The sequence below is a fragment of the Trifolium pratense genome, linkage group LG3 (assembly GCF_020283565.1).
Source record: "Trifolium pratense cultivar HEN17-A07 linkage group LG3, ARS_RC_1.1, whole genome shotgun sequence".
In the NCBI taxonomy this organism is placed as follows: domain Eukaryota; kingdom Viridiplantae; phylum Streptophyta; class Magnoliopsida; order Fabales; family Fabaceae; genus Trifolium; species Trifolium pratense.
In genome coordinates, this window is record NC_060061.1 from 18075140 (window position 1) to 18095822 (window position 20683).

The following is a 20683-nucleotide window of genomic DNA, read 5'->3' on the forward strand; positions in this document are numbered from 1 at the left end:
CATTAAATTTTTTTAAGTATGATATTGATGATTTAAGTTGGTAAGAGATTATTAGTCAAAAAGAATTTGGTAAGAGATTATGACTTTACTACATTGTAATATAAAAATAGTATTATGTACCAAAAAAATAATTTAATTTATATACATCAGCAGCTTAAAGTTATTTTACATATATCGCATACGTAATAATATACCAACACATCATGATATTTAAAAATACATGATATATTACATTCATTAAATAATGTGACAATACATCATTGAATACATGCGTAAAAAAAAAATATATTGAATTTCATCACGATGCGAGCGGGAAAAGTGGAAATACAAAAAATTGAAAGCAGAACCAGGAGCCGTTGGCCATCACTCATTCACTCACACTATCCTCACTTCTTACAAACTCATTCTCATCTCATCAATCACTAAAATGGAACATCTTCCCTCTCTCGCACTTCAAATCCTCGCCGGTCCTCGCAAAGGCGAAACGCTCCAATTCCGACCCGAATCCACAATCAAAATCGGTCGGGTCATCCGCGGTAACACTCTCCCCATCAAAGATTCAGGTATATCCACAAAACATCTCTCTATTCAAATTGAATCCGGTAATTGGATACTCACAGATCTAGATTCCTCAAACGGCACCGTTTTAGACGGTAATCACATTCCTCCAAACACTCCTTTTCATCTCCGTGATGGATCCACTATTAAGATCGGTGAAGTTACCTCCATCGTTGTTAACTTTGTTAAACCCCAAAATAACCCTACCTGTACTGAAGTTGAAGATAAACCAATCAGGGGTAAAAGAGGTAATAATAATAAGGGTTGTAAAGTTAGGGTTCCTGTGAAGAGTATTGATGAAAACGCAATTGTAAGTGATGGTAATGATTCTGATTATGTCGATCGACCTGAGCCAGCGCGGGTTACACGTAATCCGAGGAGTACGCGGAGTGGTGTTGTTTCTGATTCTGCTGATGGGAATTTGGATGCTGTTGAAGAGAAGGTGGAAGAGCCGAAGAATGTGAGGGTGACGCGGAATTCGAAGAATAAGAAGAATGCGGTTGAGATTTGTGGTTCCAGTATTGGGAATTCAGAAGCTCCGGAAGAGAAGGTGGAGGAACTGAAGAATGTGAGGGTGACAAGGAATTTGAGGAATAAGCTGAATAAAATGGGGATTTCTGAATCGAGTATTGGGGATTTGGATGCTGTGAAAGAGAAGGCGGAGGAGGGACCGAGGAACGGAAGGGTGACTAGGAATGCAAAGAATAAAGGGGTTGTAATTGAGGAAAATTCAAGCTTGGTTGATGGGGTGGAGAATGTTGTGAAAAAGAAAACAAGGGGTGGAGCTAAGGGTAATAAGAAGTTACAGGAAGAGTGTGTTGGTGAAGGAGATGGTAAAGAGAATTGTGATGAAAAAGAAAAGGAGAATTTGAATGGGGATGATAATTGGCCTGATTTGACGAAGATGACTTTAGGCGAGTGGTTTGATTTCATGGAAGTTTATTTGCCTAAAAAGATAAATGATGAAACTGAAGCCATTATTGATTCCATGAGACAAAAAGCCGAGAGACTCCGCCAGTACGTAATAATGTATGAGAATCAAAAAGCTTGAACTCCCTTAGAATGCTAGTATATGTAGTTACTGATAGTTATTTGATGCATTGGCATAACTGTAAGGTAGTTAGATTTTGTTAACTGAATGAGTTCTTAGTTAGCACTCTTCTGTTAATATATTGTACCTTGATTATTGCTTTTAATGAAATAACTCAAATTTACAGAAACTATTGTGTTTTACCTTAGATCCTTGAATGTTGTTTCTTCTTTTCGGCAACAAAGTTAATTCCTTGTCAGTTTTACAAGTTACATTCACTTTTTAGTTTGTAATTATTACTAGTATACACTAACATAAAGCATGGTTTTGACTCTTGATGAATTTAACTTGTATTCGACTGCTGTATTATATGCAATATTCTGGCACCAAATCTTCTATTTTGTAAGCTGGTTAATGATTTCAGCTATTATTTAGATGAGGTTTAAAAAAATTGGAGTGAGAGGGACTGCTAGTGCATGGAGTGATGTTTGAGGTTTAAGGAAACTGGAGTGAGAGTGACTGCTAGTGTGTGGAGTGTCGTTTGAGGAAACTGGAGTAAGAGTGACTGCTAGTGCATCGGCTGATACCAGCCATCTTGATTATCAACATCAAGAGCATAATCAATCACTTGTATCTTCAAAGAACTGATTACAATGGGATATATGCTGCAAATAAACTGTGATGGAACATGAAACTGATTTTCCTTCTGATTCTAAATTCAGGTAATGAAGGGTGTCATGATGTAAATGGCATTGGTCGTAGGGTGACTGGAACTTCTCAGACGTGAAACTGATTTACATTTGGCTAATTCAATAGCTTTTTTCTACTGTTACAGTAATTGCATTTAGCTTTGTGTGTATGTGTGTGTGTGTGTGTGTGTGTGTGTGTGTGTGAATTCTTGCATTTAGATCATCGTGAACTTAGGGATACACAAGCTGTGGAGTCTGATCAGGCAAAATTCCCCTTCCAACTATATGTGATTTGTGAGGCCCTTGTAGATTGGTGTCCTCTGTGTCCCCAAGTTCCAAAAGGGGCATATAGCTTAGTTAATACTGGTCCAAGTTTTTGAATTTGAGTTAGTTAAGATAAATATGCACTTTAAATTATATCAACTATTGTTGCACTTTTAATTTTTAACTTTGGAGTCAACCTCATCTTGTTGTTGGAACTAACAATAGTACAGTTCAGGTTTGATCTCCAAGATCATGTTTTGATATACTCCCCATTTGTTACATCAACATGTATTTCTGTAAACCAGGTTTGTGTAAAGAATTCTATAGTTAGTGTTTTTTCTGAGTGAGAGGTTCTGTTAATTTTGATCCTGTTCGCTGTTAGCTTTCATGGCTGTTCCTGTTTGCTGTTAGTTTTCATCTTGCTGCGATTCATGAAGGAAGGGTTGCATGCTAAGTTCTTCAGTTTCATCTTTATGTATTCTGGTATTGTTCATCTTTATTTGTATGGTAGGTAGGACACACGTATAGTTCTTGTCTCTTCAATCGTGGTCCTTGTTCTTTAATTGCTGCTCTTGCGCAAAGGTTCCGTGGCCTTTGTCACCCTTGCATGTGCCTCTATTCTCGTCATCCCTACGTGCTTTGTGCAATTCTCGTCATCTGCTCTTGGTGCCATAATTTGTGAGTTTATCGTCTCTTTCTTTTTTTCCTCATCACTTGCATTAAGCAATGATGGTAAATCAATTGATTTATTTTCATATACCCGGTGAATTTTGTGGGGTATTTTCTGAGAATGAACAAAATATGGATTTTTTTACAAACTGCCAATTAGTCAGGAATTCAGTTTTGGTAATTTTCCCAACTGGAAAACCAGTATTTATTTGGACAGTATTTTGTCAAAATCTAGAAAGGAAGGAACAATGATTATGTTTGGAATAGCAGATAAAAAGAGATAGTATAACTTTCAGGAAGTTATATAGTAAGTTAGACATAAGAGATTTGGAGAAGGTAGAACTGAGGTTTAATTTGAGTTCTCTTGGTATGCGTTAGTTGGGCTTTTTATAATATTATTCTTGGATTTGAACTGAAATTGCAGTGTAGATTCATTTGCAATTGCTTTGTTTGAGATTAATTTTTCATATAATGATGCTGACGATATAGATGAAGGGACACTTGTTGCTTTCATTGGGCGCCGGAAATAGCAAAGCGATGATCGACGAATCCACAATCCAGGAGAAGGATAGTTGGTATACCTTTTTCTTCTGGAATTATATTCTGATACTAATGTTTTATGTGAATGGTGTCTAATTAAGTAAATATATTTGGATGGTAATTTCATTTCTGCATTCTTCCGATCCATTGTTGTTGTCCTATGTGTATATTGCTGTCAGAGGTGATCTGTTTTGTGCACTGCTGCAAATTTTCATTTCTGCATAATCGCGGTTCTACTACAGTGTGTGTTTCTGTTTTACGAATAACTCTGCACTGTTGTTTTTTGGTATATGCAGAGTTCTATTTTTACCAGTTTTAAAGTTTCTGGTTTTGCAATTTTGATTTGAGCTCGAAACAGTTTTTGAGAGTGTATCTGCCATGTATGTGTTGCTGTTGTTTTTTGGTTTCATTTGTGCAAGGTATAATGCTTGAGGGCTTGCTAGAAAGGAACATGAGCAAAGGATTAATGATGTTGCGTTGAAGGCTTCAAAAGAATTTTATATCAGTGCTGCATTATCTCGAGTCCTATAACCATGAAACTGCTAAACTCTTTGGCTTTATAATATAATAATGCACCATTATTACTCTATAAAATTTTGAAATTATGGTTTTATAGTTGTATGTTCTGCATATATATGCAAGGAGGAGAACAGGGAAAAAATAATAAAAAGAAAATCACACTTTTTGTTAAGTCGGTTACCATTTAAAGCGATTTAAGTCAGCTCAAAATCTGACTTAACAACTCAACTTGTTACGTCGCCTGATATTAAATCGGACGCGAAACCAACTTTATTTTTTTTCCTGCACTAGTGAGCTCCTATACTGGAAACACGGGTAGTGATTCACTCATGGTACAGTAAAGTGTAGCAAAAATTGTTGCTGATAGTTTGCGTCTAAAATAGAATGAAGAACAGGAGCAACTTGCTGCTGCATGTAACACTTCTCGTAAAATAGTGAATATTTATGTTAATGTAAATACTTGAAAGCCAGCAGCCAAGCACAAACCAAAAGAGGTTGCATTATTAGATGGTCATAAAATTTTAGACACTGAAACCGGAGATCCCAGATCTAACAAGGAACCGGTGAAGGAGAATGCAAACACTCTAAAAATTAGTAATAGGAATGTGAGAGATGTTCATTTATGCCTATATTCTGAGTTACTGATTTTCTGTTTAAATTAAGTATTAAACTTAACCCCCCCTTAAATTGAGAGTGGAGGGATATAATTTGTTTTAAACGAGCAATTATATATCAATTGTTTTAGGAAACTGGAGTGACTGTTAGTGCATAATCTGTACAAAATCTTGCAGAAGGATAAACTTATCCTATCTATTCTTCCATTTCAACCTTGTTGGTTGAAACTGTGACTTGCTGAGATACTCTTAATTAAGCAGTTGGTAAAAAAAATAAAAATTGTTTTAGGTTCCAGGCTTTTTAAGTTGAGGTACTACTTTCAAAAACACAAAGTTGAGTTACTTGTGTTTGAGAAGGGAGTAATATTTTTATTAAGTTTATGTGAAATATAATATAATATGATATAATTACTTCTTTCATGCCATTTTTTGTTAATATCTCAGAATAGACGTTTCAAAGTTAAACTCTTGCTACACACTATTTTTCCAAACAAGAAAGTCGGCTACACTAGTGAGAAGTGATTATAAAAACATCAAGTCACTTTAAGGTTTATCAACAAGTGAGAAATGGAGGAAAGTCAAGGGACTCTTCCTCTCAGTACCTGCCATGTCCAAATTGGGTTGCTTATCATCAATAGGTTACACATGCTCCTTCATTCCACAGCTTTAAGCTTCTTGTTCTATTACAGGTTGAGATTTCTTTTTCAAGACCCAGAAACCAGGGGAAGCCATTTGTTACCATGGTTCCTTGTTTTTGCTTCAGAAATCATTCTCTCCTTCATTTGGTTTCTTGGCCAAGCTTATCGTTGGCGTCCCGTTTCACGAACTGTCTTCCCAGAGAGATTGCCAGAGGATGATAAGCTTCCTGGTGTTGATGTGTTCATATGCACTGCAGATCCAATTAAGGAACCCACTTTAGAGGTGATGAATACTGTTTTATCATCCATGGCACTGGATTATCCTCAAGAGAAGCTTCATGTTTATCTCTCGGATGATGGGTGTTCTCCCATGACCCTGTATGGTATGAGAAAAGCTTATGAGTTTGCAAGGTGGTGGCTTCCCTTCTGCAGAAGGTACAAAATAAAGAACAGGTGCCCCAAGGCCTACTTTTCTGCTTTGGAGAATGATGATAGTGACTTTGCCAGGAGTAGTGTGTACATGGAAGATAAGCAAAAGATCAAGGTTCAATATGATTGTTTTATTTAATTTTCATAGGTTAAAGAACATATAGAAGCATTGCTTTATGATAAAATCAATAATTTGCAGGGAAAGTATGAGGCTTTCAAAGAAGAGATAGAGACATTCAGAAAAGATGGTGCCTTTTTCAGAGACAGTGTTACTGTTGGAGATTACTCATCTGTCATTGAGGTATAATAACACTTTGTTGTCAATATATCATTTTAATTACTTTAAGTTACGCAATACGCAGTGTGAAAATTTTGATTATGTATCTTACACATTGCACTTCAACCTCAAGTTTGACGAATAACAACTGTGCATGACATCAATAATCTTCTTTGAGTTTCTAGTGTTCTCAACAAATTACAATTTTTTGACAACAAATATAATCAATACTCATGTGCAACTATGTGCTAAATTTCCGCCATGTGCACTTATATTAGATACAATTAATCTGAATTATGTAGGTGATGAACAAAAATGTCGTTGACGATGTGGACAATGTCAAAATGCCTTTTCTTGTCTATGTTTCTCGAGAGAGAAAGCTTTCTAGTCATCACCATTTCAAGGCTGGAGCCCTCAATGTCCTTGTAAGACTATTATTGTAAGACTATTATTTTATATCTTCCAAAATATATATAAAAATAAATTCTTTACAAACACAAAAGATGTAATGATTCCATGTATCACATAATAATTTTCATGTATCACATAATAATTTTTCAGCTTCGTGTATCCGCTGTGATGAGCAATTCTCCCTACATCTTAGTTCTAGATTGTGACATGTTCTGCAACGATCCAACTTCAGCTCGATATGCCATGTGTTTTCATCTTGATCCAAAGATATCATCCTCCTTAGCTTTTGTTCAATTTCCTCAGAAATTTCACAACATTAGCAAGAATGACATCTATGACAGTCAGCTGAGATCAATATTTACAGTAAGCACGTCAAAACCGATCCTTTAAAATACAAATGTAATGGTGGTGAATCTTTGCAGTGCAAAACTTAATCATTTGAACAACTTCAGATACAATGGCAAGGTATGGACGGGCTTAAGGGACCTGTGATGTCAGGTACATGCTTTTATATAAAAAGGGTATCACTGTATGGAAATCGCACGAATGAAGGTATTGAACACAAGGTTTCTTGTAAAACACTAGATTGATTGGTTTTAACAACATTAATATATGAATATAGCCATTGTGTTATGATGTAACATACTTTACTGTTATGACTTATGAGTTTTAAATGTTATAGGAGGGACTGATATGCAGAAACTTCAAGAATATTTTGGTTCATCTAATGAATTCATCAAATCACTTGCTCAAAACTACACAAGTGGTTTTTTGTCGGGTCGGAATACATTGCTTCAAGAACCTCACTTGTTGGCTTCTTGTAGATATGAAATTGGCACAAAATGGGGACAAGATGTAAGTAAACATTAAAACTCAGAGAATACATCAAATTTTATACAGACAAAAAGTAAATGTATAATTTTGATTTGTTTCAGATAGGTTTCTTATATGATAGTGTTGTAGAAGACTTCTTGACCGGATTTATCTTGCATTGTAACGGATGGACTTCGGTTTTCTGTGAACCTTCTAGGCCACAGTTTCTTGGTACAGCTACAACAAACTTGAATGCTGTACTTATCCAAGGCACTAGATGGTACTCTGGTTTGTTTGAAAATGGTATAAGTAAGGTTTGCCCCCTTATATATGGACCTTTAAGGATGCCACTACTCCAAAGTCTATGTTTTGCAGAGCTCACATATTTTCCTCTTTATTGCTTGCCCCTTTGGTGTTTTGCTACCATCCCTCAGCTATGTCTACTAAATGGAATACCCTTGTACCCTAAGGTAACAACTATAAAGAGCTCAACTCCACATCATTTTCACTTCAATCTCAGATTGTTAATTATATTCATGTCATACTAAATACTCGCCTCTTTTAACGTTTTCTTGACAGGTTTCAGATCGATATTTCATTATCTTTTTATTCATCTTTCTATCATCTCTTTCAAAACATTTACTAGAAGTCTTCGTAACTGGTGGAACACTACATAAGTGGATCAATGAGCTGAGAATCTGGATGATGAAATCAACTACTTGTGATCTATATGGATGTTTGGATGCATTAATGAAGAAAGTTGGTATAAGAGAAGCTAGTTTCTTGCCTACTAATAAAGCAGAAGATGATGAACAAACTCTTCTATACCAAATTGATAAATACGATTTCCGAGCATCGAATATTTTTATCGTTCCGATGATTGCCATCATCACAATCAACATATGCTGCTTGGTAGTTGGAGTCTATAGAGTGATATTTGTGGGTGATTGGGACAAAATGTTGATACAGATTGTCCTTGCAAGTTTTATCATTACGGTCAACTACCCTATCATTGAAGGGCTGGTGATAAGGAAGGACAAGGGACGCATTTCACAGTTGGTAGCTATACATGTTATCTTTGTTACTATGACTCTTTTGACATTTTGTAAATTCATATAAATTATAAAATACATAATATGTTCATATGTAAATTCATATAAATAATAAAATGCATAATAATATGATTCTTAGAATTGAGAATAGTGTAATTGAATTGTGCACTGTTAAATAGGAGTTCCTTTCTCATCTCTTAAAATGGACAATTAAGCATTTAGGATTATCATTAATATCAATGACACTTTTCCTTGCTGTAGGATTTGTTTCCTGTTTGTATTATTATATATTACTCTCCTTATTACGATATAATTTACTTTAGCAAATGATACACGAATTAGAATTAACAAAAATTTGTTAATTTTATTGATTGTATAAAAATGATTAATAAGTCCCTTTCACAATTTTTCACAATTTTATTATAGTCCTAACAAAAGTTGTTAGGAGTATAATAAGAAGAAAAAAAAAATTAATACTACCTCTATCTTAAGAAGAAAAGTTGTTAGGAGTTTAATAAAAGATATAAGAAATCCTGAGTTACTATAAAAAAAAAATCATTAAAAGCATAAAAGAATTTTTTTTTTTTTTTAAAAAAAGGAGAAAGAATAAAAATTAAAAAATATGATAGAAAAAAAGGCATTAACATTTCATTAGTATTATAAAACGATTTATAATTTGAGTAATTCTTTTTAGAAAGTAACTTAAAATCTAAGACAAATGTAGTACTTCCTTGACAAGGTAAAACAACATATAAAGTAGAATACCAATGACTTGATTGGAAATGACTTGATTCACATGGAGTTTGTGGCAATGTCCTTAAAAGAGTCGTTTAAATAGCAATGATGTAGAAGTGACATTGGAAAACTTGGCTGTGCCTAACAAATAATGCTTAAACAATTTTATTTTTTTGACAGAAGTGATGGTACATTTGAATTAGTTTTCACAAAGTATTACCAAGGGTACTCGTGCTGTGTGAAGCAGGAACTTGCTAACCATGATGCTATGGAATACGCACCTACGCAACAGGTTCCAGTTATTCTAACTTCAATGCAGGGAGGCACATACAATAGGTAAAACACATCAAATAAATAGATAAAAGACTGATCTCAGTGAGTAATCTCGTCTAATATCGAAACAATGTTAATTGAGTTTTCAATAAAACACTAAATACTACTTACTATACAGATGTATTAAGTACAACTCAAGCAATCGACCAATAAAAGCTCGTGCCATCAAAACTTCCTATGGCCTAGAATATGATAATCATTGCTAGCAAACACAATTAATCACAACCAATACAAAAAAACCACACAAACAAATAGAAGAAAAATTCATGCGAGATATTTCTAGTTTGTCGTATGTCAGTAACCACGGCATCAATGAGATCTAGACAGAGTGATTACAAGCAGCATGCCGATACAAATCCTTTTCAAAACCAGTTATGACTTCTGAAGAATACATTTCTCGTACAGAGCAACAACATCTTTCTTCGTGGGATTCTTCAACCGAAGCAGCTGATCACCATAGTTATGTTTTGTCAGTTCTTGTTTAAGCTTCTGGACGGTAAACCTTTTATAATCCTCTTCATTTGCTTGCTGACTAAGATTGTCCTCTGCCCCCTCAAAGGTTGAACCACCATCTTCTGGCTGCATGTACTTAGGACTTGTTGTACTCCTAGCTCTTTTAGTTCCCCTTAAAATTCTAGGGCTTGCATCCATGTCTTGTACAGAATCAACATCAATGTCATTCTCTACCCTCAATCGCTTACTAACAGAAGTTGTTTTTAGCTTACTGTCCAATGTTTCGTTCAGTCGAAACTTAGTCAACTCTTGATGTAGAGAGTCAATTTTGGCTTGTGCAGACTGTAGCTGCAGAGAGAGCGCCTCAGCCCGGTTATTTGCCTGTGTACGTGCTTCACGTTCTGTTTCCAAAAGTTGTTCAAGAATCTGAGCATTATTTCTCCTGTGTGTTTTATCTTTATCCAGAAGTGCTCCTAAATCCTTCTCTCTTTGTTGCACCTTCTCTTCAAGCTGCGCAACTCGGGTAAGTGCATCCTTCTCTGAATCTGTCGCTCTCTGCAATTCACCTGCCAGATTATCTTTCTCCCTCCCCAGAGTTTCAATTTTCCTCTCAGCTCTCTCAACCTGTGCCAGCCTTTCCATTGCTAGTCTCTGCATCTCACTCTTCTCCTTCTGAGCCATGCCTGCTTCAGCCCGTGCTCTATCAGCCATTTCAGTAGCCCTTGCAGATTCTTTTTCAGCAGTTTTACACCTTTGTTGAACCTCCTCAAATCTTTTGAACTCAGATTGGTACCTCTGCTCAAGATGGCTCTTCTCCTGCTGATATACTAGTGCTTCCCTCTCATATGACTGGGCCTTGGCATTTTCAGTTTTCAACCTGTCATTCAAATCTTTAATTTCATTCCTCAGTGATGATATTTCTGTATCATAACTCCTTATCTTGGACTCAGCAGCCTGCAAGTACAAGCACAATATATCAATCCTGAAAGAACCGAAATAAAAGCACCAAAAAATATGGTAGGATAGAATTAAGCCCATCTGAAGGGTGTGTAAATTGTTGTCTGAACCAATTCCAATTAAAGGACCCATCTTAACTTCATATAATTGAACAAATATTTTAGTTAAGTGAATGTGCAATAAGACAAGAAATCATGTGATAGGATTAAGCCCAAATGCAAGAACAATGTACAGTATCTCCGCTCTGGCCTCCTTCCCCACAAAATACCATAGTAAAAAGAATAGAATACGAAGAAATAGGACAGATGTAAAAGAGAATTTGTCATATGATATGAATAAGTTAACAGAAATCTTCTTAATGAAAGACCTTCGTAATAGTGCAGAGACAAACACTTCTAAGAAGCCAAAAAAACACACCTTCAACTCTAATTTCAGAGTTGTTAAACACATTTCAGCATGCTCAATTTTTGCAGTTTTTTCTTTTATTTCTTCATCCTGCAAAGTTAGCAAACAAGTCAGAAACCAAGTTTGCAAGGAATTATGGATATTTATATAATAGCAATAAAAATTAAACATATATGCAAAAGAAATGAGCTGGCATCAGGAGGGAGAGCTCACTTTTTCAGCCAAAGTTCCAGAGAATTCTTCTCTTAAGACATCTTCCCTCAACTGTGTCTGTTTGTTTGTGCGCTCCTGAACTATTGCTGCCTTCTCTAGAGCAGATTTTGCTTCTCTGACAGCAACATCATATTTCCGTTTCCACTCCTCAGCCTCCTCTTGAGCAGACTGAGCTTGTTCCCTTGCTGCTGCCAACCTTGCTTCAGCAGCACTACTGCGGGACTTGAGGGATGCTATTTCAGAGCTAGCTTGATCTTCCTCAGCTTTCTGCCTTGATAAAACCTGTTCATATTTTCTTTTCCATTCCGCGGATTCATGCTTAGTAGAGTCCAATGTTTTCAATAAGTTAGAATATCTCTCATCCACTGAGCGGCGATTAGCTTGCAAATCAGTAATGCGATTCATGTACTCATCAGTTAATTTCTTCTTATCATTGATGGCATCCTCATATCGCTTCATGTACTCAGACTTTTCACCTTCACAGGCTTCCAGCTGCTTCGTCAGTAAGGTCAACTTATCTTCATGCAACCGACGTTGCAAAGCAAGAGAACTCTTCTCTGATTCAACTTTATCGATTACCCTCTTGAAAAGGTCAAGCACAGGGCCTTCAAAACTATTGACAGAAACATGTTTTTCAGAAAGAAAAAAGTTCAAAAAAACCAGCTCCACTCCACCCTCAACCAAAAGAAAACTTGACAGAAATAAATCTCAACAAACCTTTGTTGTAGGAAGACAGCAAGTTTTTGCCACTTTCCAGGACCTTGAATTGACTTATCATAATCAGATAAAAGAGCATCAAGAACCTGCATCAAAGATAATTTATCCAACCTGGTCATCATTTCAAATTTGGCTACCTTGATTTTGCAAAAAAATGCTCATAGAAGGTTTACTGAGAGCACATGCATGCTCTCTTGTTTTCCCATTCCAGGTTTCAAACAAGATATTACAATACAACCAACAAAATGAATGAATGCATGACTTAAAAGTTAAATATTCTTTTGTTCTTCACCAAATCAGTAGCAGTTAACAGATTCACAAATCTCCTTAACCAAAGTCTCGCAATTAAACCAAAGTTAGCAGATTCACAAATCTCCTTAACCATAAAAACACAAAACTGTAAAGAATATTGCATGACAAGAAACATTATTAAAAAAATGCTCGTTTCAAAATTATAAAAAAAAAATGCTGTGGTTTTGATGTTGCCATATTTCTTAATCACGTTTCTAATTTTGGGGGAGATGAGACAAAATATATAGTTTCACAACCTGGTGAAAAATAACGCAGTTATTTATCAATGAACTGGCACACTATTAAGAAAAATATGTGCAGAAGGGGGAACTTCAATAAAAACGGAAGGTCTGTCTTTGATAAATAGAAGCCAAAAAAAAAAAGATATTAAAATACAACAGGTAAAATTGAGATTTTTAATCAGGCCCCAACAATTACCTTTGCAACATTATCAATCTTAGCATCAGAAGCATTACAAGCATTACAAGCTGCCCTCAGCCTCTTTTCCATAGAATGTATGGTGTTTGAACACTTTACATCTGCCTCCATGAATGCATTCCTTTTGTAATCCTGTTGGTCAATATTAATATATTAACAAACATAAGAAAGGAACAAGTATTTACACCATAAGAAAAATAACGATTCTTCTGGTTGTATACATACAGACATAAACATGATACACACACTGATTATCATTAGGAATTCTCCCATCCCATATATACTATAACAGGGTGTAAGCACAAGAGCCAAAATAGGTTTGTTAAAGCCAAAAATTCATCTATCGAATTAATACATTTTTTAAAGCACTGCATGATGTTTGCCAGAAATAGTAATAATTAAAAGGTCAATCTAAAGAAACCTGATCATATATCTTACAATCATGGAAATGAGAAATTTTTTTTGCCATTTACATCATATCCTCCAAATATGGCAGAAATAGACGGACTAATGATGAATGGTGACATAACTTAATTCACCTCCTATGGCATGTTCCATTTGAAATGTAAAACCATAGCATCCTTGAATTTACAAAACACCAAACCATAAACCCTTTGAATACAGACAAGCAAAAGCCTCCATTTAAATGCCACAAACTATTTATTTCACATAAAATGTGCTTGAGTGATTCTCACAACAAGACTAGAGGATCAAATATCTTGATATTTATCTAACAATTATGTGAAAAACCTCTTATGGAGTTTGGGTTAGTCATTGCAAAGAATTTAAAATACCAAAAAAATGAATTGATGCATTTCAATTAGATTTGTTGCCATTTACAAAATATCTTGTTTGGATAATTATTCGAGAAGTTGGATAAATACCCCCACTCTGAGTGATCCGAGAACAGTTATAACTCAGAAGTCCAGTCCACTGATCTTAGTGGTACAAATTATCAGATCAGATCCAAGCAGACTTGACAGAATCACTGAGTTGGGACTCAGACAAAGTGGCAGGGAATGGCAGGAAATTTGGGTCTGAGGAAAAAGCGCACAACAACATAGTTGATCGAGGCCATTATGGAATGGCTACAGAAGCAATGGGATATCAATCTCTCACCCAGCACAACCACTGGCAGGGCACGTTTGCTGTCACTTGTTATCAACAGTGGCAGTGGTGGCAGAACATTTATTGTCTGTTGGGTCGAAACTGGAGTGTCTGTCTATCATGAGATGGGAGTTTGAAAGGGGATTAAAAGATTTCCTTCTAAGATCGTGGAATTTCAAATCCCCAATTCCAGGTTTAAAAAGTTACCACTAAAAAATATTTGTTATTTTAAAAAATTATATCCAAACAAGGTATTTTCACCGAAAATGTGTAAACAAATATGTTGGCTCATTAAAATTTATTATCCAAAAAGACTTGGTTTTTTGCTGTGCTGCTGACTGAAAATGGTCAATATTCAATCAGTATAAGCAAATGACATCACAGAATGCAGATAAACACATGCTTCAAAATAATTGAAGCGGAAATACTATTGCGTTTAATATGATTACAGAGACACCACAAACCAACCCCGAAACCCTGTAGTCTAAACAAAAAGAAAAAAATACACTTAGCCAACATGTGTGTGTGTGTGTGCAAACAATAACATGCTTATAACTTTTATGACATGAAGTTTAATCTTAATCACACTCATGATATTAAATATTAAATACCTCGAAAGCCTTTTTGAGGAATTTCTGAAGTAGACCTTCATATTTCTTCCTAGCTGCACCAACTCCTACGGCACTAGCATTAAAAGCAGCCATTGCCTTTTGAACTGCTTGTTCATGAGCTTCCCTCAAAGCAACCTACAACCATTGCAGTAAAAAATAAGGAAAGAAAAAGAATTACACAATCAAAATTTACTTCATCCAGATAGATTACTCACTTCCTCAGGTGGCTTGGAACGGTCAAAAGAAGCCATATAAACTTCAGTAGCCGAATCATAAGCCCTACGACACTCTGCTTCTTCAACGCTCTGCAAGCCATTAACAACAAAACCAATATTGAGTAAACTAAAGTCAAGATTGTTGACTTATCAAATTTTTCGTTCACAAACTCTAGCAAACTCTATTTTAGAAAAAGACCTTGCATGATAATTTGTTTCTTCAATTTGACAACACTTTGTATTAAATGGCATACCATGGAACAATAGCGGTTTGTTCAAATTCTGCTATGCTATAGTCATTGACAACATGAAAGGAAACTTTGTGGTGGTAAATGAATATTGAAATTCATGTGTTAACTATATCAATAGTAAAAGCTTTATCAATCATCTTATTTCCTTGATAGGCTAAATCATTAATGAACTGAGCAAGTTCAACTAATACATGTAGAATATAGCATACATTTATTGCCAGATGGTCAAATTATAACATTCATTTAATGTAACTCTTGTACTTGTAAAGAACTCTCAAATCTCAGCATGTTCAATCTCGCAGAAATAAGAATTCAAATTTAGCTTTAAAACTAACCTGCCAAGATGAAGAAATTGTAGGCACGGCACCATGGTTGAGTGCATCAAGATAAGATTCAGTGATACCAATCAATACAGGACCTGTCATCATAGTTGCCCCAACTTGTTTTGGCTTTGTTCTCTCCAAAACGAAAGTTATCAAAGCATTAAGCTCTCTTTGAAATTCAGGTCTTAGTTTGTCCAACTGCATATTTATGGCAAAAAATTAAACATAAAAGTGACACGAAATGTCTGGAAAAGAATGTGGCAGATGAAAAGTTACTCACTGATATCTGGTCCAGTCGCTGTAGATCATTTTCATTGTTCAAAGGTCGTACTAAAGTGAAGCATTCCCTGTCTGGGAATAAAGCACGAATGGACTCTCGAATCTACTAATTGAAATTGTCAGAAAATTAGCAACTCCAGTGAGGAGACAAGGTTCAGTTCACATTCCAATTTTTTCAATGTGGTATAGAAGCTTGTTAAATGCACTTTCAAAAACGTTTAGTATACAGAGTGAATGATTCGAAGTGGAAAAAATACTTTGAAGTCAAAAAATCTTTCAAGCAGAATGGGTCCTAATTATTGAGAATTCGTAGACCAAAAGGTAGAATTGGAACAAAAAAATAAAAAATAAAAAAAGCTTACAAGGTTTGGTGTGTTGCGGTCAGTTTTGGTTTAGACTTGGAAGATATAAATTAAACTAGCAAGCAGAATGGGTCCTAATTGTTGAGGATTCGTGGAAAAAATGGTAGTAAAGAATGTCAAGATATTTGAAATATCATTTTGCATGGAGAGAAAAAAAAGTTCAACACAAACATAACGCACAGTTTTCTTTTCCATGGAGGGGAACTGGTGCAGAAAAAAGGGGGTCAACTATAGTTAATTTTTTATATTTTCATATTATTTTTACAGGGCCATAATTCAGAAATTTTATTCAGTTAATTTAAGCAATTCTATAAGGATAATACATAGACTAGGAAAGTTGCAGAATGTTTTCCTATTACCCCCGTAAATGGACCTGCTAACTGAAAAATAAACTTGGACTTTCCACTTTTGAATAAAAACTATCCGGGGATTATTTTATTACTTGCATCCTTTACAAAATTATCCTAGATATCCGGGGATTATTTTATTACTTGCATCCTTTACAAAATTATCCTAGATCTAGGGTCTGCTAGATATGTTGTCTGTGCCTATCCCATTCTAATTTCTTTGAGCTTCGGTCTCGGATAAATTTTAAAAATAGAGAACTTATTAATATTAGTAGATGTTAGAATAAGTCATGCAAAGAGGGTCAAATATACTACTACTCCTAGTACAAGCCCAGCCCAATCAGACTACCAAAGTAGTAACCTAGCAACATTCCTATGTTCTAAAACATAGAGATCTTAATATTGTAACATCTATTATATACCTCAATTACTTCCTGGGATGACAAATTAGGAAGATGAAAATATACCTGATTTTTAGCATCTATATCTTTTTGTTTCCCTTGAACAGACCTCAAAGCAAGTTCCAGATAGTCTCGGGGTGTTATTTTTCTGTTATCTTCATCAGTTAAGTCCAAGTAGAAGTCCTGCGACCAATATTATTCACAAATAAAACATATGAGACTAAACAGTCAGATCATACTAAGATACCATTAAACTAGAATATCATGACTCTTCCTTCTGTCTTTCAATATTTGTATTGGTTCGCAACCTACCCGTAAGAGCCAAACAAAAATTGGGGAAAATTGTCCTAATTCAGCTGCAGAATTCTTTCCTCCAGATGCTCTAACTCGAATGTGCTTTGTCATTTGAGTGACTAAAGAAAGACGATCAAGGGCAGCCTCGTCTATACCACCCATCTGGGAAAATGGAAACATTAGATTCCAATGTCAGCAAAAATATCCAGAAAAGAATGGAGGACAAAAAAATCCCATGCTCGGTAACAGACCCACAAACCAGTGGTCATGGAATATCAAAACAAAAAATAACACAAGTCATTATTCCGAAGTATAGGTCTTGATAAGCTGTGCAGACCTGATTATAAATGAACAGGCTAGACAAAAGAACAGCCAGTGAGAATATCTGGGTGCTGTATGTTCCCTGCGTAGTAAAAATAAAATGCAAAGTAAGATAACATAGCAACTATTAGAAACAGACAACCTACATACATGTACTCAAGATAATAAGCACATGCAAACGCTTAAAAAACTGAAAAATGCTAACCGTTTGATCGTAAGCATCTATTCCTTCACTGTCTAATAGCAGAAGACTGTACTCTGTTCCATCAAGAGCAGTCCTCTTAATAGGTGAGCTCCACAACCAAAGCCCTTTAGTACAGGGTCGATGCGTAGATGCTACTTGAAATCCACTACTCCTTCCTAAGAGCTGCAATACAAAAAAAAAAACATAAGCCACAAATCTATAATACTGCCGACAACAAGAACAACAAAAACAGCAGCAACAAGGTCTAACATATTTATGCCAGTGGAAAAATTATATTTTAATGTTGGATATATTAAAAACAAAAAGTTATATTGCAAAATGTTGTCATTGAAGTATAGAAATGCACAAAATGAACTCCAAAAGTATCTCTTTCCAAACTATGCTTGGAGATTAGCCACAGAATTTCGCAATCAAATTTTCAACGAAGAAAACTAACCACAAACCAACTGTTGTAACCGAATACGAAAACAATAACATACATAACATACAAGTTTAAAAATCAAAGAGCCGCTTTCTCATTGTGGTCAAACATAGTCAAACACAGTTCCAAAACAACCCAACAACTACATTTGAAACAGCTTAATTTGTAATCAAAATTTTAACTAAAAAAATTAAAAAAACCATATTTTTTTCCCAAAATTAATCAAAACCTAACACACATTACTCGCAAAAAATGACACTTTACCATAAACCCAACAAAAAATCCACAATAATCATACTGAATACACTCCACGACATAAAACCCTAATTACCAATACTAGAATCAAAACCAAAACCCTAAACTTCAAAAACGATGAAAAAAAACTACGATTATGACACAAAAATTGAATAAACAAACACCTGATTGAGGATATAGCTCTTTCCCTGACGAGCACGACCGCAAACGGAAACTACGCCGATGGGTTCCTTGACAAGTTGTAGCGTAGCGACGGCTTCCGGATCCATTCGGAACTTTCCCTTTTCATCTAAGTAGACGAGACGTATAGGCCTCGGTGGTCCGGTGAACTGAGAAGACGATGAAGGGGTTGCCCTCACCGCCGGAGATGGTGGTGATGCATCGGCGGGATTTTCTCTGCCTCGGTTGAGGAAATTTTTGAACATTTTTCTTTCTTTCTTTGTTTCGCACTTTTGCTTCTTTTTTTTTTCTTCTGTTGTATAAGTACTATTTGCCTCGGTGGTTTTTCTGAATGTATTTTGTTTTTTTTAATTTAAAGTTAAATAAGATATCACTTTTTATTTTATTTGTTTTATTTTCTTTTGAGACGGTTGAGGAGGGAAAACAAAAAAGGACATAGACAGAGAGAAGTGAAGTGGATTGTGTTTTGTTGTTTCTGCGTGAGTATAAAGCAAGCAAACGTTTTTTATTTTTTTTTCAAAATAAAATAAAATATAAATGGGTGTTGGTTCAAATAACTACTCTCTCCGGTTCTATATATAAGAGAAAATTCACTTTTCTAGATTTATTAAGAATATAATGTATCTAGGTCATATTTTGCTCTATATTTTGACTTAATCTTTTCTTCATCTAAACTCCTCTCACTCTTCATAAATCTTCTCCCCTGACTTCTGCAGCACTAAGACTTTAACTCCGTCTCTGTCTCTTTTCTAGCAACCTCTTCGTCAATTGCTGACCGCCATAAACAACATCATCATCACTACAAACTACCACAACAAGATTAGCTGTGACATATTACTCCATTGTCTTTCACTTTTCAACCGCAAAAAAGACAAAACAATGATGCACAAAGTAATTAGGAAATTAGATTAAGAAATGTTCAGGTATACTTATGCTTTGATATATCTCTCTCTAAAAAACATTGAATCCATATTTAGAGAAAAAAAGTGTTTGGGTTTTGGAGAATCAATTAAGAAGGAAGCACCATGAATAAAGCGGTTATTATTTGATCTGTCTAAAATTTTCTTATTTTTTAAAAATATTAATTTTAAATTAAAATTGTAATATGATGTGTCAAAATTGTGGGTTTTGATTTTTTGTCCGTGTAAATTTCCATTACACACCGACTACTTACCATCTTTAAACTCTTATAAAACTGGTTAGTTTTTTACTACAATTATATTACATGAGTTAGTTTTTCATTTTTTATTCAAATTCAAATTATGATTCGTTTGGATATGTGTTTGGACTTTAATTTTCATGTCACGAGACGTTTCTACCGTGAATTTTCTGAAGTTAATGTTTATTTTCGCGATAGAAATGCAGATTCATCTACCCCAAGAAATTTTAGCTTCACAAATTTGTTGAGTTTCGGCTCCTTCCTATGTGGACAAAGGCATAAGTTTGTTATGTCTCGCTTATATAAGTGGAGAGTGGTCATACTATAGTTATCATGAGAGTGAATTTTATTAGAAAGAATAACCTTTAAAAGAGATAAAAGAAGAGTGAAAGCAAATCTCAGTTTACACACAGTTTACACACATCGGTAAAACATTAATTCTTGATTTGTTAACGGTTGAATTTGGCCGTTTCTGGAGGGCAGGTTCGCAGCTGTTTGAGAGATATTCTGTTCGCAGTGCACCAGGTTATTGAGGAAATTTTCAGCTTCTTGTTCTTGTTTTTGTAAGCTAGTTTACTTTGTTTTGATTGGTTGTTAACATTTCTTTGTGCATCATTTTGATTATAGTGGAGTTTTTTTTTTTTTTGTTCAGGACGACCGTGGTTTTTTAGTTTTCCACATTATGTAGTGTTCTTTTGTGCCTTTTATTTTGTTCTATTGGCTGCCTTTTAGTTATTGCTCTGTAATTGTGTGTTAATTCCCGATCAAAATTCACATTGAATATAGCCATGGGACGCGAGAAAGCCATGCTTGACATGAAACCAAACATAGCATTATAAGTTCAGGTCATTTTAATTTGTCACCTTAAAAAGAATGTCATTTGAATTTTTGCCAAGTTAACTACTAC

The 20683-nt window shown here is 35.0% G+C and overlaps 3 protein-coding genes across 4 annotated transcripts; 2 read left to right on the forward strand and 1 right to left on the reverse strand.

The window, feature by feature from the left end:
• The first annotated feature begins 250 nt into the window (after positions 1-250).
• On the forward strand, positions 251-1772 carry LOC123916171 (FHA domain-containing protein At4g14490-like). The gene has a single exon (XM_045967559.1). It carries the CDS (start codon positions 428-430, stop codon positions 1607-1609), a length of 1182 nt encoding a protein of 393 aa, XP_045823515.1. The 5' UTR covers positions 251-427; the 3' UTR covers positions 1610-1772.
• Positions 1773-5379: 3607 nt separating this feature from the next.
• On the forward strand, positions 5380-8857 carry LOC123916170 (cellulose synthase-like protein G2). Of its 2 annotated transcripts, none has more exons than XM_045967557.1 (8): positions 5380-6065; positions 6150-6251; positions 6530-6652; positions 6789-7001; positions 7091-7136; positions 7321-7493; positions 7574-7921; positions 8031-8762. In XM_045967557.1, exons 1-8 carry the CDS (start codon positions 5451-5453, stop codon positions 8568-8570), a joined length of 2160 nt encoding a protein of 719 aa, XP_045823513.1. In that variant the 5' UTR covers positions 5380-5450; the 3' UTR covers positions 8571-8762. The 2 variants fall into 2 exon arrangements, with proteins under 2 accessions (XP_045823513.1, XP_045823512.1); XM_045967556.1 differs by having other exon boundaries at positions 5383-6065; positions 7091-7190; positions 8031-8857.
• A 753-nt stretch (positions 8858-9610) lies between these two features.
• LOC123916169 (guanylate-binding protein 4) lies at positions 9611-19078 on the reverse strand. Its single transcript, XM_045967555.1, has 14 exons — positions 18602-19078; positions 17762-17923; positions 17573-17638; positions 17254-17397; positions 17008-17124; positions 15833-15934; positions 15565-15750; positions 14979-15068; positions 14764-14898; positions 13046-13177; positions 12317-12402; positions 11600-12212; positions 11399-11476; positions 9611-10978 (listed from the first exon to the last, which is right to left on the reverse strand). The coding sequence occupies exons 1-14, from the start codon at positions 18860-18862 to the stop codon at positions 9944-9946; spliced, it is 3207 nt and encodes a 1068-aa protein (XP_045823511.1). The 5' UTR covers positions 18863-19078; the 3' UTR covers positions 9611-9943.
• Between the last annotated feature and the right edge of the window lie 1605 nt (positions 19079-20683).